Here is an 18,140-nt window from a genome sequence, read left to right as displayed (position 1 = left end):
CATCATGGACTTCAGATATATCATTCATTCACCAATGTAAAAAATAAACCAAACCCCAAACAAGGATAAGTCCTTTTCTGTAGGTCCAAAAAATACCCACTGATGCAGATCACTCATTTTCAACAATCCTAAAAACTCTATATGATATATTTCTTCTTCACTATCAATATCAGAAAATATAGAAGGCTGAAGAGGAAACAAAATTTAAACCAAAACATTTAAAAATACAGTACTGTGACAGATTTTATTTCATTTTGATTGATACTACATGCTTACTACCACTAGGAACAGACATGCCCTTTTTTTTGTTTATTTTGGACTTTTATATTTTTTTTAACCTACATTAAATGTTGACCTAAACTTTGCTGTGCCTTGGAAATCTGGCTCAGGAGTTAACTGCAGGAATTTTTATTTAAATAGATAAGCATTTATGTTTGAAAATAGGACAAAAACAGGTGAACAGGAAAATTAAATTACAAATTCACTTCATACAAATATCTCTTACACTATGCTCTAAATCCTGTTAATTAGCTGAGATATTTTAAAAATTCTTAAAATACTTATGAAACATTATTTACAAATTATATAAATAAAATCCAGGCCACTTAAATTAACCAATACAACAAAAAAGTCACCTTTTTGTATGGTGTGTACTAAAAATGTTCTTGTTTATTGATCATAACCCAGTTTGCAGTATAAAAATGTTTGTTCACTTACATCAAAATGGGTTCCAATAGATGGAAGGAAAGCAAGTGGTTCCAGAAGAAAGCAATCAATATAATAAATGCTTAAAATCAATGAGGCTTCTTAATGTTCTGTTCTGCACCATTTGCAGTCATTTTTAGACGTCCCTCCTACAGTATTTGAACAGGTCATCTCAAAGTAGCAGAGACATAGCTTTAGCAAGGGGAAAATACTCAGCACATTGCTCACACATCACAAAGACCTTACCAGGAAGGCAAGGCAGAGAATGGAATGTCAGTGGCCAGCACAAGCCTTTACAACACTTAACTTAAAAGGCAGCATTTATAGAACTAATCACAGACTATACACATCCTGCACTCAACAGCAATCAAAAGGACTGGAAAATATACATTTAGGAAAACAAAAGACTGATGGTTTTCCATTACCTTTGTTAAAATTAATGCTTTGCTCCTTGTCTTTTGTTTTAAAACCAGCATTGACACCACCAACAACTATAACTACTTTTTCCTTTAACATAATATATGGCAGGTAGCTACTGTACGTGAAAAATGTACAACAAAAGGTGAGAAACCACTGAATTTCCTATTGAGACACACGAAAATATAAAGCCATACAGATTCCAAGGTGCCATGAATACAAAATTCAAGTGATGGTTTATAGCATGTAGGAAAAAAACTAAATGAAACTTGCTCTATGGGTTGCTGAGCCCTTCAACTGTATCCTCAGTCTCCCCTTTGGCAGCTTTGGTGAGAATTTCCATCCATTTCATCTGCAGCTCTTCGTCTTCTGCACTGAAATAGAGAGTTTGATGGGACTGGCAAAGCTTAAAAACATGCTTCACTTCAAACTTCTCACCAGAACCTGGTAAACTGACTTCGTAGCCGGGCAGAGGGATAGGACGTGGGCCTCGTCCATCCTAAAGGAGAGAGAAGAGCTGTAAGAATGCAGGAGCAGGGGCAGTTTGAGGCGGGAGGGGCGGGCACACTGCACACACTGCGGGAAGCACGCGCAGCCCCCGCGCCCTGCTCAGCGCGGCAGCGCAGGAAGCGGGGACCAGGCAGTGCCCACTGCTCAGCTTACACCAGCAAAAAGCAATGACCAACCGGTGCTTTATTCTTACTTCACTGATTTCCTTTTACAGCAATTATGGCCAGGGATTTTCATATAATTCATGTAACTTATGCGTGTGTCTTTTACAAAATTTCCTCTGCATTAGGTACAGGCAATTGGATCCAGCTGAGAAGAGTTTGATGTTGTCTCTTTTGAACATCATGGGATATTTTGCAGGATTGGTTAAAAGGAAGCAAATAAGCAAAGCTGGACCCTGAGAGATACCAAGATAACTAAAGGCCAAGGGAAAAGTCTTTGAAAGAAAAATAATTTTTAATTTTCAGTCATGATGCCTTTGAGTGTTGTTAAGGAAGCCAATGCTCAAATTCCTGACCATCCTTTAAAAGCCAGATTGACTCACAGATCTAAGCAGCAATACAGCTCTCTAACTGTCATATCTTGAGCATCAACCAACTCCTTTCCTAAGCTCTCAAGAAAAACATATTTGAGCAAGGCATGGTGTGCCATAGCCAAGCAACCTCTTCAACTGCTCCAGGCAAAGTGTTTCTAAAGATGAGACCCCAGACTGAAGTCTGAATCACGCAGGCATCAAGCATCTATACAAAGCTGTCACTTTCTATAGCAGCCGCTTGTGTTGCAGCCCCATACCAAAGCTAATGAAGCATCCCACAGAGAAGTGGCAAAGTCATTCTTTTGTCAGCCCACACCAAGTGCAGATGACTTGGTAAATCTCGAAGAAGACCAAAACTCTGAGAACAATGGCCAAAAAAAAGGCCTACTTTTCTAACACTTTGGCTAAAGTAATTCAAGTATCAAAATGGCTCACATCAATGCAAACACATGCATTAACTAAATGGGCAAGAAATACACAGTCAAAAATGTATCACAGTTTATTAAACCAATACAGGCTTCTTGATTTATTCATCTATTTCTTGTTATTGTCACGCAAAAATGCCAGAGTCCAATTGCTTTAAGACCAAGCACTATTCAACGAGATTTAAGGCAGCTTTAGGCCAAACACTAAAGTTACACCCAGTTCCCATTTGAGTGTAACTAGTTGTCCTAAATGCAGCATAGTTTCTATTCCCTGACACCAGAGCCACATCCCTATAAACAGGAAGGTCTTGCCCATGCAGAAGTACAGAGCAGCTCCTGCACACGTGGCACTGCTCAAGCAAGCAAACATGGGACTGATGAACACAAATGCACAAGAGCACATGCAAGCTCAACCATGCCTGTTTCACTGGTCTTGGTTTGGAAGAGTAGACATTTAGACTTGTCAAATGGAAAATTGTAGGTTGCCCATGACAATGACAAATGATGCTGTTTGTAGCCACGAAGTGCACCGTAAGAGCAAATTGATGTTTGAGTTGTATGTGTTGCACCTACCCAACATGTGCAGACACAGGCAAATTAAGCAGTCTGCCTTTGGTCTTGCATCCTCCCTTATTATGCTGCCTTTGGCACTTTGTCTGTACCTGCCTGATCCAAAAGGAAGGGATTTACATTATCTCTGAAAAGCTGTACTCCTGACAGGAAAAGGTGAAGCACTTGGCCTTGAGGAATACCCCACCCCCAATCCAGACTTCTCTGTGGGACCAGCAGCATCTGTGGATGTCCTCTGCACTGAGCCCTTCCGTGCTACCTGAAGCCCAGCAAATCCAGGGGCTATTATACACCCATTAGGAATTCCAGCCCTATAGTGAGCACGTAAATAGGATTTCCAGGCCTTACAAGACAGATGAAATTCGTGTTTTAAGAGCCTACTGGATTTGGCTGGTTGGACTGTATGTTTTTTAAGTTTTTCTGCATGCAACATAGTATGACTGCATGATACTGGTAATTCATCAAAGCAAAATACCCAGTGCTTAAAGAGCTTCACTTTAGGGCTGATTACAATAATTTTCCTCAGATAGTGAGTGAGTGATAGATAAAAATCTAGTGGATGTGTAATACTGTCAGCAATCACAAGCACTGTGCACTCATCCTGATTCTCAGCAGCACAACACAAATGGGTTATTTATCGAGGTCATTACAGCAGCAAGTATTTATTGCTCTGTTACAGCCATTGCAACATCCAAGGTTTAAGATTTGGGAACAGTCAACTCAGTTCCACCACACAGGCTGTTCCATTTCAGGCACCCCTGCTTACAGACACGCCTCTTGCACTGCACAGATCTTTGCAGTGTATAGGCTCTCTTAGACAATAGTGACCTACCAATGGCATTTTCCCTCTCCTTCTTCTGAGTGGGCTTAGAAAATCTGGTTTTTTTCTACCCAAACTCCACTCTTTGTCCACTCACGATCTAACCCCAACCTTACACAAGTCCTTGAGTGACTCCTGTGATGCAAAGATCTTCAGGACCAAAAAAGGGCAGGCAGAGTTTTTTTGCAGGGTCAGGTAAAGCTTCTACTAAACAGGATCAACAGGCAAGCAAAAAAACCTTCGCAAAAACCCTGAGCTCAATTTCAAACCCAGTTACTCCCTTATTTTCTAAAAGTAAATCACATTTACATGATGAATGGAAGCTTTTTCTTCTTTATAAAGCAAAATTTTCTCTTGGATCAAGCTTTGCTGATATATGCTGATATATACATAAATATACTAGCTCTAGCTATACTAGTTTTACCGTTCATATTTCTCCAAAATCCATTACTTTTCCAGCTAGCCTGGAAGCCTTAACTTTGCACATCTCACTCAGGTAAGTTCATGTTAGAGCTTTGCAAGTAGCTGTGCATTTTACAAGGCCAAGGGGGGCAGAAGGTCCAGATGGAACCCTTGAAAAGACAAGATTAATTTATCTTAAAACTGCTGCTCCTTACACTTGAAGTGGTCTTTGCTTATAAGTAAACTCTTATAATTTCACTGAGATAAACATGACAAACAGCTGTACAAATTGTGACTCCATTTGAGGGCAAATCAAATAGTTGTTCCCAAACCTAATCAAACTGGGAATCCTCATGCGTAAAGCTTTATGCAAGACTTGAACTGCAAACACTCAGGGGATTCATTAATTCTCCTGGAACAAGGGTCTAAAGCAAAAGAGCAGTTTTCTTGCTATTTTAAATATGTGAGTCATGTCTCTACCTGCACTAGCATCCCTTCTTTGGTGTGAGGGCCAGGGGTGCAGAGGAAGAAGCTTTCACTGTATCCAAAGCTCCAGATTCAGCTTGGTTTGCTCCTTCTTCCCAAGAGGCAGCTATTCTTTCTGTTCCTCTTAAAAATAATGCCCCAACTTTCAAACTTCTACAGTCATGCTTTAGTCTATGTTTCAAGACCCTTAATAGTATTGTTGGCAATATTATTCCCAAAAGACACATCTCAGGCACTGAAATGCTTCTTTGCAGAGCTAAAGAGGTCTGTGAGATCCACAGAGGTGGTTGTGCAAAACAGAACTATGCCTGGGAAAAGAATATTTAAGCACATGAGTGGCTCCCAACTGATTCCAGACATTCAGACACCAGTAGTGAAGCTCTGGAAGAGATTTTCCTCAGAAGTTTAATGTATCCTATATAAACCTGAATTAACAAGAATGTTGGATTAATATCAAGAAATAGGACTTGCTTCCTAATGTTTTCCTGCAGTTGGATGCAAATTGAAGTATACAAATGGGAATGGCAAGCTTTGAAGAAAGGAATAACTTTTGTTGTTTATAGTCTCATTCCTGACAGTAAATCCTAGTTTTGGAACGTAAGATAAATAACCTCATCCTTTTACTTTCTAGGCACTTTACTGGGAGATTTATGTCACCCCTGAAATATTTGAGGACACTAACCACTAAATTTAACTGTCATAAAATTGACAATCAGTGCCAAAGGTACCTTTTTACCCTAAAAAAAATAAGATCTTACTAATAATATCAGCAGAGACTCAAGATCAAATTTGGCAAGACATGGACAAAGTACACAGCAACTGAAGCAGAGAAGCTCCTCCAGCTTCCATCTGTGGCTTTGCATGACTGTCAGGTGGGGCCTGCAGAATCAAGCATCATTGAGTTTGCACTGAATGCAGGTCATTTATGTCCATGGGTTATTATTTGTGCTGTACTGCAACAATCAGTTGGGCAGTAGGAGAAATTCTCAATCATACTGCTTCCTCTCAACTTCTCACCCCTGCCACCTCTTAAATGACACACATTCTTTTTGTGTCAGGAAGGCCAAAGAATTTCAACTTCTCTCCCTCTATTCCCACTCTCATTGCCCAAGTGTGAGACAATTTGGCCTGGTTTTGTACGGATGCAGGGCTTGCACTGGCCCTTGGCTGAGGCACAGCTTGCGCATCAGTGTAAAAGTGCTGCGGGTGAAGCTGTTCTCTCTGCTTGGCTTTTTAAAGCACTGTTCCTTTCCCCAGACCCTGACTCCAGAGAGAGCCAACGACTGGCTCAGTTGCCTTCATTTCAGTGCCTTGTGTGAGGCTGTGTGCTCTTCCAGTGTGTCACTTCAGCCACGCACGTCCCGCTGACCAGGAGCTTGCTGCCTGCAGGATGAATGGGAGGCTTACCCAGCGTGGGGTTGGAACCACAGATGGAGCCAAGGGGGCCGAAGCTCCAAATTCAAGCTTTCAGCCTCTTTGAGCACTACGTCTAAAACATTACACAAACTAGTTTAAAGCCAGAGGTGCTCCTGCTGACAAGCTCCAAAATGAACACAGTTCTAATGACAAGGTGTAGTATTTGTTGATCAGATTGGGTGAGCTTTACTCTGAAATGCTTTATAGAATCACAGGGAAAATTAATTTCCTTGACTGTTTCTAGCCACAAACAGATGCTAATAAAAAGAAAACCTTCTTATCACTACAACTACAGCAGGGTAATTGCTGGCTGAATTCAGTTTCATTCCTTCTTCCATCCCACACAGGAGATAAAACAAAGCTGTGTATAAATGTGTCAAATGCTAAGTGCAAAACTGGATATGGGGAATCTTCTTTCAGCATTGTTGTTCTTCAGTGCTGAGGAAGCATGACAGATATTTCTGGTTTCCATACAGATGTTTCTATCCCTTGACTTCCATCACACACAAATGCTAGTTAGTTGTGTACTTCAACAGTACATTTAGAGACATAAAGCTATTATCAGTGTAAGTATTTCAAGTAAAGATAAAACCCCATGATGCTATGACAAGAAGCTTTATAATTTTTCAGGCTAAAGAACATCTACATTTCCACAAATTCTTCTATCCCATCCACCCACTAGGTTAAAAAAAAAAAAAAGCTTCAATTGCAATTCCAGCAATTGCAATATCCAGCCTCCTTTGCCGTTCAATATATTTAACAGAAAAGTGCTTTCCCCAATGACAGAGTAATAAAACCCTTGACTACACCTGTCTGAAACCTTAAAAGAACTAAAGCATAACCCAGTTATCTTGTTTTGTTCTCTTTTTTTTGCTAAAAATTTGAATGGAAAAGTAATGAGCTTTAACATTTGCTCACAATTGTATCAGCAGTAAGTACAGCTAACAAGGTAACCTAAAATCTCTGAGGTGCTGTGCCATATCCAGAATGGGAAATTCAGTTCTGTTGTTGAAACGAGCCAAATCCTTTGACCCATTTCTCAGCCTGACATATTTAAACTTATGCTTTTTTTTTTCTGTGTGTTAACCCTTGTGAATACCATCTTACCTGGCTGCTTCCTTGCAGATACAGTACAAGAGGTTCACTTTTGGGGATGGTCACCCACATTTTGTACCAAGTCTTCCCTTTTTCAAGGAACTGGAGGTAGCTGCTGAAGAGGCTGTTTTCAGCCGCAAGGATGCTTTGCTTCTGGGTGAAGGCAAAAAAACCCAAACAAACAGAGCTGTTTCCATTTATGTTTAAGCGTGCAAAATACTTATAATTAAATATAAAATACTCAAGTGGTGCAGAGTCAAATAACACTTGAGGGCAAATGTTGGACAGGCCATAACCAAATAAAAAAACTAATAATTATGATATACAATTAAGAAATAGCATAATTCCATGTAACAGAGGCAGAGGCTGAACCATCATTCCCAGTGGACATGAAGCTAAATTCAACTTTCACCCAGTAAATTGAGAATGGCAATTAAGATGATGCAGCTCATTTTTCGCTTAGCAAAGTAGGCTGGGAGATTCCCTCAAGTTAATGCAAAGGGGTTATTAACAGATTCTCTTGTGCATGGATGGAGCCAAATCAGAGTGCAAAAAAAAAAAAGATTGGAAGAAATTGTTGTGTTCTGATAGAAAGCAAAGAAAATCAAAATTCTTGTTTGCATTAGGATTTGCACATCATAAGTCTCCTGAAGATTTCTGGCAGCTGCTAATAACATTTGTTAAGTGGCAATCTCCTCAGCTGCTACTAAGCTTGCTAAGAAAGTTTAACATAAATAGAAGGGAAAGAAAAAGCCTGACTCTGATCTTTTCTTTCCATACACTGGCTTTCTTGCATTTGACCTCATCCTTTGAGGATTTAACAAAAAAACTAGTAGCCTGAGTAGAGGAGAGAAAAATAACACTTCTCCTGGGGTTTTTACAGCTTTTTGCTGTAATCTGCTTTCTAAAGTAAAGCCATGGGTCCCATTTCACTGGTTTGCCTCTCAGCTTTTTAGATTAACAGGGCTCTCTCTTCCCTGTGTACGGGCAGGTTTGCACCTGAAACTTTTCCTGCAGAAACAGTGCTGCAAAGTTTGTCATGAAATACCACAGACTGTATTGGCACCAATGAAGAGCCCACCATCTGTAGGCACAGCCGGAGCACATATCACAGAATGGTTTGGGTCAGAAGGGACTGTAAAGACCATCTCATTCCAGGCCCTGCCATGGAGGGGAATATCTGATACCATATCTGAAGGTTTTGATGGGGTCAGGTTCCAGGTCCAGAACTTTCTCTGCACTCTGGAGACCTGGCAGCTCAGGGCAGGGCAAGGTGGACCTGCAGCTTTACCCCACTCTGTTGCTGAGATCTTGGACATGTTTGGGTGCAAAGCTGACAAAACCCTCAAGCAACAGAGATGCTACATGGAATTAAAAGTGAAAAAACAGATCTTATTTTTTGAACAGTTACAGTGCACAGCTCAAGATTGGAAACACACCATAATAAAAAGAAGTCAGAGGGTTTTCCTTCTTTTTAGCAATTTTGGAAGCTGAAGTTTAGCTGCCAAACTTGTTTGCATCACTGTGTGATCAGCGCCCTATGATGAACGCTCACCATCTACAAACAGCATCCAGGCTGCAGATGTGTTCAATGGGGGTTATAGGGGAGGATTCAGAGGATTAAACATCACAGTGGGGTAGAAAAGAAAACCAATTTGATTAGTTTTAATAAATACACTAAAAAAAGAGAGAGCCTCACAAAGCTTCTTAGCCAAAGACTGTACCTCTGCAGCTAGTCTTTTCTTCTGTTCCCCAACTGTTTCCACCCCAGGGCTGCAGGGGCTTGCTGGGAGCTGCAGGAAACACTCTTTACACACTCGATTGTGGCGGCTGTTATCTGCAAGTGGCTTAAACTCAGAGCATTTTGCACAGATCACCTGTAACAGACAGATGATGTTTAAAACACAACCCTTTATCAAAGAAATCAACTTGAAGAATGGTTGTTAGCAAAGCAAAATGCTATGAAAGCTAGAGAGACCAATATAATATTCACTACATCTACCTCCATTAATAATTAACGTGTGATCCCATGCCATACACCAAAATACCAAATGAAAGAAAACTTATGTTTTTGAGGAAATACTGTATGACTAACATCAGGCAAGTTTGCTTTTCTTGTCTTTTCTTATAAGCTTTTATAAGTCAAAAAGAGCTTAAGCTGATGAAGCAATTAATGCTTTTAATGGTCTAAGAAGGACTGATTTTTAGAGTGAAAGTGGCTGACATTCCTCATCAATCAAGGACATCCTGGAGAACTGAGGAATCCAGAAAGCACCAAATATTTTAAGAACATAGTCCAATATATTATCCATTAAAAATTATTTGTCTGCCTCAGCTGCCAAGAGCATGCAGTGGCACATTGGGCCCAAGGAGCCAGTACTCGGAAATAATGCTGGATCTGCAGCTCCAGAATCTGTTTTCCTGTTAAAAATTTGTCTCCAATACTCCTGCTCCGGGGAGAGAAGCTGTCCCCAGAGTGTCAGCCTGAAGGACATCCATTCTGCATTTCTGTACAATAATAACCACAAACCTGCATCACACATATATGTTGTTACATGGTTCACTGTAAGACTTCAATTATTGTATGAAGAGGACTGCCTTAATTCAGGAAGTTTTAAATAAAAGCAAGACAGCATTTTTAGCAATATGAGTCTTTCCTTGAGACAAATTAACTTCTTTAATTTGAATGCTGTTGCCACACCACAAGGTATTGTACAACAAACAATGGTTTAACAATAAATTATTAATGATGTAATACTTGTTATCTCTCTGTTCCTGGGGGAAAGCCATTATTTCATTTCTTTAGTAACACTGACTTTGCAACGGGATATTTTAAACCCCCAGAAATGTATTTCATGATTTAAGCAATTATTATTGAAAACAAACCCAGAGGGTTGAAAATTCCAACTCTAGGGTAAAATGCCTCCTCCACAGCAATTTAATTTAAATTGCTGAGACTGAGATTTCTTTAAATATCTTAACTATGCATTTAGACCTCTCTGCAGCTGAAAACTTATCTCTACTTCAAATTACTAATGTTGTTTAAATAACATTACTTTTAGTTACATTACGCACACTGAATGACTGAAAGACATTTCAAGTCATCTTACAGAAATCCATCTCATCTTGGCCATGGTTATCATTTACAGAAAAAAAAAAGAGAATTCATCCATCAATAAATGGCTTTAGGGGAGGTGGCTAAGGGCCTTCAGTAACCCAGCCTTGCCTTTCTGGAATGGATTTTCTTTGGTTTTTCAAGCAGGAGGAAACCACTTTTGCAGAACCTTTCTTTAGGGAAAGGAAACAGAGAATCACAGAGTATGCTGAATGGGAAGGGACCCACAAGGATAACCAAGTCCAGCTCCTGGCCCCGCACAGGGCATCCCCAAGAGGCACACCCTGTGCCTGAGAATGTTGTCCAAGCTCTCCTGAAGCTCTGGCAGGTTGGTGCTGGGACTACTTCTCTGGGGAACCTGTTCCAGTGCCTGACCACTCTCTGGGGAAAGAACCTTTCTAATATCCAACCTAAGCCTCCCCTGACACAACTTCAGGCCATTCCCTCGGGTCCTAGAAAGAGATCACAGAAAGAGATCAGAGTTTGCCCCTCCTTTTTCCCTCAGAGGAAATTGTTAACCCCAGTGAGTCTCCCCTCAGTCTCCTCTCCTCCAAGCTGAAGACAAGTAGTGCCCTCAGCTGCTCCTCACATGGCTTCACTTCGCCCTCTTCCTTGCCCTCCTTTGGATGCTCTCTAATAGCTTAACATCATATTTAATACTGCGTGTTCAGCTATTCATTTTAAAAGAGCTGCTGTCTGGGTGAAGTGAGGCTGTCTTAAGGCCATTGCTTCTGCAAACAAACTACAACCCCCTCCCCAGATACACAGCCACCCCAGGAAAAGCACCTCTCTTTCTATCCACTGAGGCACTAAATGTGCCTATAAACCAGCACAAATTAGGACTCTTGCACCAGTTTGCTCTTTTCACCCCGATACCCAGAGAGTAAAGCAAGTGGAAAAACCGGCTCTGTCAGTGACTTGCCATGAACCAGAACGTGTTTTAGTCCCTGCACTGAAAAAAAATAAAAATTGTCTTCAAAGGTCTCTGCAGAAGAAACTCACGAGCTGAGCATGCTGGGATACTTACTGCCCCACACTGCTTACAGTGGTGCCGCCTCTTCGTGATGGAGTTAAAGCTCTCGCTGCAGCTCTTACAAGACTGTTTCTCTTTGTCTCGCTTGGATTTGGAAGATTTCCTAGAGGAATCACTCTGAAATTAAAAGTAAAAGAATGTGATTAAAAAATAATAATTAAAAAAAAGGCAAAAATGTTCATGGAGTTCTACTGACAAAGATCCACTTTGGGGTTCACACCATTTTAGGAAAGAATTTGCATGACTCTGCTGCTTGCCTCAGCTGGAGTGCTTGCTCAGCCATCAGGGGGGCCCCTCTCTGCCCACTCCTCTCCTTATGGCCACAGAGCAATCTCCTCTCCCTGTCTGTCAGCAAGGAGGTGGAGGAATGGCCAAGGTGTGTATCTCAAGAAAAGCTTCCCTTCCAGCACTCACCTCTTGCTTTTTCAACGTACCTGTTGACTTTGTGGGAGTGTTGTAAACTTCCCTCCCTTGCTGGGGAGGAGATGTGAAGATTTTGGAGAAAATGGCTTGACAGAAAAAGTGAATGGTGTAGGGAGTGGACTTTGCACCAGCCAGCTTCAAATGCTTAATTTAGGTGTTTTCTTAGGCTCCCTCCCAGACCAAGATGAAGCATAAACCTCCTCAAGAAGGCAGGGATACCCACACCAGGGACCTGCACTATCTGCTGTCTAGGTGGCCAGGCAAGCTCTAAATCAAACCTGGTACCTGAAGTCACTCAGCAAACGCTATTGCACTATTTCCTGAAAAACTGAATAGCATTACTGGATTCAGGATAAACTGGAATTGCCATGCCTGGAGGTATTCAAGGCTAGGCTGGATTCAGCTCTGAGGAACCTGGTCCAGTGGAAAGTGTCTCTGCTCATGGTGGGGGTTGGAACAAGATGATCTTTAGGGTCCCTTTCATCACAAAGTATTCCATGATTCTATGATTAACATGCCAAGGTGCAGATCACAAAAATACAAGGTGCTGTATGAAGATGTCTTTAAGTGTTTGATGAATGCCAGCAATATTTCACAGTATTTCTCAACATTGTCAGAATACAGTGAGAACACGAGAATTTGAAACATTGCTATTGTAGCTGCAGAAAAGATAATAAAAATGAAAAAGTTTTTATTACTTGGCAAATTCCAGTGAGCTATTATAGAAGAAATACTTTTTCAACAATATGTTATTTAACTGCTGACACTGAAAAAGAATTTTTAAAAAAATTGCTTTCCATTCCTGTGAAAACAAGGAGACCTTCCTGCACTGGCAGCGCCCTCATCCCACCCAGTGATGGCTCAGGTGACCTTAGCACATACTCTTAACACATCATCTGAACAGAGAGGCTTTTGTAGCAAACAAGGACTCCCACTGTAACTCACATTGTTCATCCTAGATAAATTTAACACTCTCTTTGCAACTGTGTCCTTTATTACACAAGCTACTTTATTTTCTGCTGATGCCTTTTAAAAGGGATGCTAACACAGAGCTGCCTTGGCTTCAGCATCTTGACACTAATGAGCTTGAATAATTGCCGTATTTCTCATCTTTCTCAATATACCCAACTTGGTTTTGAAGGTGCTGAGTCTGACGGGAAAAAACGCTCACATAAAATTTGTTCAGCCAGGATCTACTACTTTCAGATTAGACTGTTTTGACTGCTGATTTGCTTTTACTCTGCTGCATTTAACTCTTTAAATCTTGATGTTTCCTCCAATTTTAAAATTTTGGTGGAAAAAAAATAGCATATATCCCAGCAAGAGGTACAACTCGTGACTGCAAGAGGAAGGCCTGTGGCTGGCCTTCTTATGTGAGCAGACATCTGAACTTAATGAACTATGAAGCCTCCAATTGCTTCTGAAATGCAGGGAAGAATCAACAAAAAGCTGGTAGGAACAGCAAGAAAACCAGTGGGCTTAGGAGACTGTTGTTACCATTTATTTATTACTGGCTATATAGTTGGAGAATCACGCAGTCCCAAAATGGTTTGGGTTGGAGGGGCCTTAAAGCTCACCCAGACCCACCCAGCCATGGGCAGGGACACTGTCCCAGGGTGCTCCAGCCTGGCCTTGGGCACTGCCAGGGATCCATGGGCAGCCACAGCCTCTCTGTGCCAGGTATTTCATTCTGTCTGGCCCAGCAGGTAGAAATTCAGCCTCAATGTTGTTCATGTAACTTATAAATACAGTCTGATGAGATTCTTGCATGAGCAGACACATGAGCTACAAAGCAGTTTCAACTCTTTTCCTTCTCACACTCTTACACATGTATTTTCCATTTATAAATTAACTACTTGGAGCAAGCCACAATGGGGTAGAACATCAGCAAGTGCTTCTGGAAATGCTTATATAAGTGAAAAATAATTTTAAATTATATAGCAAATTTTGTACTTTGTAATCTTTTAGTTTGTTTCTCTACATGCCGACATTATACATGCAAGAGTACCTGTAGAGACATTTTCCACAGGCTCACACTTCCTCCTGCACACAGAAGTCTGAGCATAACCTGCCCTAGCAGTGCACAGCAGCAAAACAATTCAGCAAAGAGGTACTGTAATGCTGTAGACAAGCAGATGATCCTTCTTGCAGTAGGATTTCACTGTCTGGTTGTGCAGACGTGAATGCTGAAAATCCCCAAAGCCTCCCAAGCAGGCTGGGGAAGCACAGGAAGGCACTCCCAGTTTGCTGGCCACCACTACCACCAAGTGGTCTGCACATGAAGCTGTTAAGCACACGATTTATTGCTTGTACTCTCACTGAGCTGTTACTAAAGGGATGTCAGAACTAAAAATACATATTTCCTGAAGCTGCAGCTAACATTTTTATTCATTATTCTCATTGATATTATCCATTTTTAGCAAAATTAGAGCCCAGAATCAATACTACACAATTTAGGGTATTTTAAACTTTGTCTTTTTGATTGACTCTCTTTTTATGTCTATGTCAGGAATTAATTTTTTCTTTAAATTCATGATTTAAGGAAAATTACTTAACATATCAAGATATTCTATGCAAATCACTGACACAACTATTTATAATCAACTAAAAAGATACAAGTTTTTTATTTAATTACAAATAAAATTTACATTTCCCAAAGATACTTAAGACAAACCAAAATTTTTATGCGGGTTTACATTTTTTTAATACTATAAAACATCTTTTTTTTTTTAAGTAGCTCACTAAATACAGCATCTGTAACTCAAGGCACAAAATGCTAATACAAAACTGACTATAAAGAAAAGAAAAATTGTTACGCTAAAATATGAAGTGAGAACAAAAAATAACCAGCAAGGAGCACACTAATCACACTTATAACTTGTTTTTTGTATAGGTCAGCTTGCTGGCTTGTTTAACAGCTTTGCATTGACACTGTGTACTCCACCAGAAGGTTCCAAGTTTGGCCAGAGGTCTGGAGGAGCTGCTAAATGGCTCCTCTGTTACTAAAATCGTCCTGCTAGTACATAACATCCTATAGCATGAACCTTCCTGCCACAGGTAAGGGTATTTTTGGTGGTTGGTTGTTCTTGTTGAGGCTAATTTTCAGTAAATTCAACTCACCCTAGGCATGTCCTGAAAAGCTTTTCATCTAGAAGAGAGAGATTAGAATGATAAAAAATAGACCTTATTAAGGACCCAAATCTTTGGGTTTGACTCAGCAGCAGTCATAGCCATTTTACTGAGCAAAAGGAATAAAACCTTTGAAAGTATATTTTGCTTTCATGGCAGCCAATGTTTTACAGGCCAGAGACATACAAAAGTACTATCATCTCTTCCTCTGCACTAGCAGAAACATAGAAAGCATACTGTGGGAGAAGTGTTACTCAAAACTTGGTTCTGGAGATGAAGTCCTGAGTTACACAATGCAACACCATTAATCAGATAGGTTTCCTGGTATCATTTTGCCCTTCTCCCTTCAAGCAATCAGTGTAGCTCCCTATCACAACTTAAACACATGTACACAAAATCAAACAAAAACCAAAAAAACCCCCAAAAAAACCCCACCAAAACCCCACCAAAACAAATGAACAAAAAAAGCCCACACAAACCTCCCCCTCTCCAAACTGAAGGAACCAACTCTGACGCGCGTGCAGCATATATCCACCACTGAATGGGTTCTATTGCTTTAGGAAGTCTCTGCACACTTTGAGGAGAAAGCCCCACACATCCAGCAGTGTTAACAAAATCTTGTCAGCTTTCTAACCCAGCAAATTGGTTGAAGAGTTTACTTCCTGGGTTTTGTGACACATATGAGTAGGATTCAAATTCCCTGATGCTGCAAATGGCAAGTAGCTTTGGGTATAACTTAGCCAGGAAACTAATGACAGCACAGCTGAGGCCACAGACAGGAGGATATAAACCCTACAAAACCGATATTGAAGTATGATTATTTTTTCCTGCTACAAAACAAATGTAACCCACCTCCCAACACTGCTCTGACTGAAGTATTAGCTTCAAATTACTCACCCCTCCTGATGCACCACCACCATCTGCTCCTGGCATTGATTCCACTGAGCTGGTGCTGGCTATCTGAGGAGAAACAGAATGACACAGAACAGTCCCAACATGGACATTCTTCCTCAAATATATTAAACACTGAAAAGAAACAAAGAAAAAAAAAAAAAAAAAAAAGGAAAAACAAGGGGGTGGGGGAAGAGAAAAGAAAGAGTCTGCTTTCAGCTCCTGAACTCTTTGCTTGTGAGCACATTTTATTTCATAAAATCAGACCAGAGAATCATAGAATGGTCTGAGTTGAAAGGGACCTTTAAAGCTCATCTTGTTCCAGCCCCCTGCCATGAGCAGGGACAACTTCCCACACCCCAGGTGCACATGTCACACATGTGCTCGGCCACCCTCAAATATGGTGTGGGCTCTGATGTGGATGATTTTCAGATGGCACTGAATTGCCAACCTGCCTTTGGGTGCAACCTGTGCCTGTCCCCCACATGCTGCAGAAAGCCAGTGCCATGGTTTGAAGGACACTTCCCTACTGGAGCCTGCCAGCCACATATTTTACTGTGCATTAGACAATATTTTAAGATCCTATTTAAATGCATAATTTTCCTCCTGAGTCTTTAAAATGTTTTAAACAATAATAAAATAACATCAAAGAAATAATCCCAAAATGCATCTCTGACGACCTAGGGAAAAGTAATGAATAAAATCTCCCACAGACACAAATAACATTCCAGACAGCTAAGTACTTATAACATTGAGGAATTATACCTGTTCTGCTAAAAAAAGCCATCAGCCTGGAAAACATGCCTAATGGGTCTCTGGCATTGAATTGTCCTCGGTAATTTATTCTGTATCTACATGGCTGAGTAACTGTGACTGATACACATATGAGAGCCAGAGAAATGGAGATAACTGCCCTGTAATGTCATATAAAAATCCAGAACAAGACTTCACTATTTTAAAGTTAGCTGTGCAGGTCTGAACTCTTGGTAAAACTGTTCTGGCAAAGGAGAACGAAGCACTGGTACTTACTGAGGAATCAGGAAGATGCTCCTCCTCTTGTGAAAAGGAGCTATTGAAAGCTCTGAAGGTCTCACTGTTCTGTTTGTGCTTTTCTATTGTGGCTTGAATGACCTGAGACAAAGATGTCAGCAAAGGTGAGAAGCATCAAAAAAAATTCTCTCATAGGAAGATGGGTAGAATTATCATTTGGTGAAAACCCCTTACAATTGTATAAATGAAAGGGAAACTTAAAAACCTTAAGCGGTGGTGTTAAACCCACTATTGTGTCAGTTAAAAACTAAGACTGCCATCAGACAGTGTCTCTACAAGTCAAACTGGAAGAATATACAAGGTCTGTTGCCTCAGTCTCTTCTCATACTGGGCTTGAGGAACGCAGGAAAGGGGAGCCCAGCTGGAGCCCCCAGGTACTTTCTGGGGCCAGCTGGTCAGCACCGGGACCCTGATTGAGCTCCATCCTTCTCTATGAACAGCTCCACCAGACTGGCCCACCCAGCTTCCCTGCACAGCCACATTAATTCAGAACCCCAAAACTATTTCAAATGCTGCCTGCATGGTGATTGCCCTCCTTATCACTGGTGCTTTGTACTAACATGAATCCATTCCCTCTTCTCCTCTTCTGTCCTGTTAAACAAAAAACAGAGAAAACATCATCATTCTGCTTACAGTAGTTTCAGTAAATTCAATTCACAGCTTCGCAGCTTTATAGCCGTAAGATTTTTAGCTTTAATATCCACTATTTTATAAATATTATTGATAATTATTGACATTAATTATTACCGAATGCCAAAAATACTTGAACTTTTGACACAGTGGACCCTACAAGCACTACTGTAAACACTATAAGCATTCAATAAAGGCAACCAACAGACTTTGACTGAGGACTAGCATTCTCTTACATATCTAAGCTACCTGCCTCTGCTGCTCACCTCATCATTTAAAGCTCTGTCATCTAGCACAGCAGATCAATTTCTCCACACATATTCACAAACCTTAAAAGACAGAACAAGTACCATACCTGGCTTGTAGTTCCAATGATCTCTTTTTTCCTGTTATGGAAAAGGTATGAGCCACATTTTGCTTGGCAATTTCTTGGACCTGTAAAAAGCACATCAGCTTTTTACTAATTGACCTTGTCTTTCCAACATTTT

At 40.6% G+C, this 18,140-nt stretch overlaps 1 protein-coding gene across 4 annotated transcripts in view; it reads right to left on the bottom strand.

The window, feature by feature from the left end:
• Positions 1-225: 225 nt before the first annotated feature.
• Positions 226-18,140, bottom strand: part of FGD3 (FYVE, RhoGEF and PH domain containing 3) — an 82,582-nt gene continuing 64,667 nt past the window's right edge. Inside the window, exons 12-19 of one of the 4 annotated variants that reach the window (XM_063411239.1) lie at positions 18,008-18,087; positions 17,583-17,613; positions 17,002-17,103; positions 15,979-16,107; positions 11,524-11,646; positions 9,106-9,258; positions 7,394-7,534; positions 226-1,621 (exon numbers count right to left, since the gene is read on the bottom strand). In XM_063411239.1, coding sequence (XP_063267309.1) covers positions 1,397-1,621; positions 7,394-7,534; positions 9,106-9,258; positions 11,524-11,646; positions 15,979-16,107; positions 17,002-17,103; positions 17,583-17,613; positions 18,008-18,087 — 984 coding nt within the window. In that variant the 3' untranslated portion in view covers positions 226-1,396. The remainder of the gene's footprint in view (positions 1,622-7,393; positions 7,535-9,105; positions 9,259-11,523; positions 11,647-15,978; positions 16,108-17,001; positions 17,104-17,582; positions 17,614-18,007; positions 18,088-18,140) is intronic. The other 3 variants (XM_063411236.1, XM_063411237.1, XM_063411238.1) reach the window with 3 other exon arrangements.

The sequence above is a fragment of the Prinia subflava genome, chromosome 14 (genome assembly GCF_021018805.1).
Source record: "Prinia subflava isolate CZ2003 ecotype Zambia chromosome 14, Cam_Psub_1.2, whole genome shotgun sequence".
NCBI classification, from domain to species: domain Eukaryota; kingdom Metazoa; phylum Chordata; class Aves; order Passeriformes; family Cisticolidae; genus Prinia; species Prinia subflava.
The sequence above is the reverse complement of the archived record's forward strand: the minus strand, read 5'-3'. Positions and strand labels throughout refer to the sequence as shown.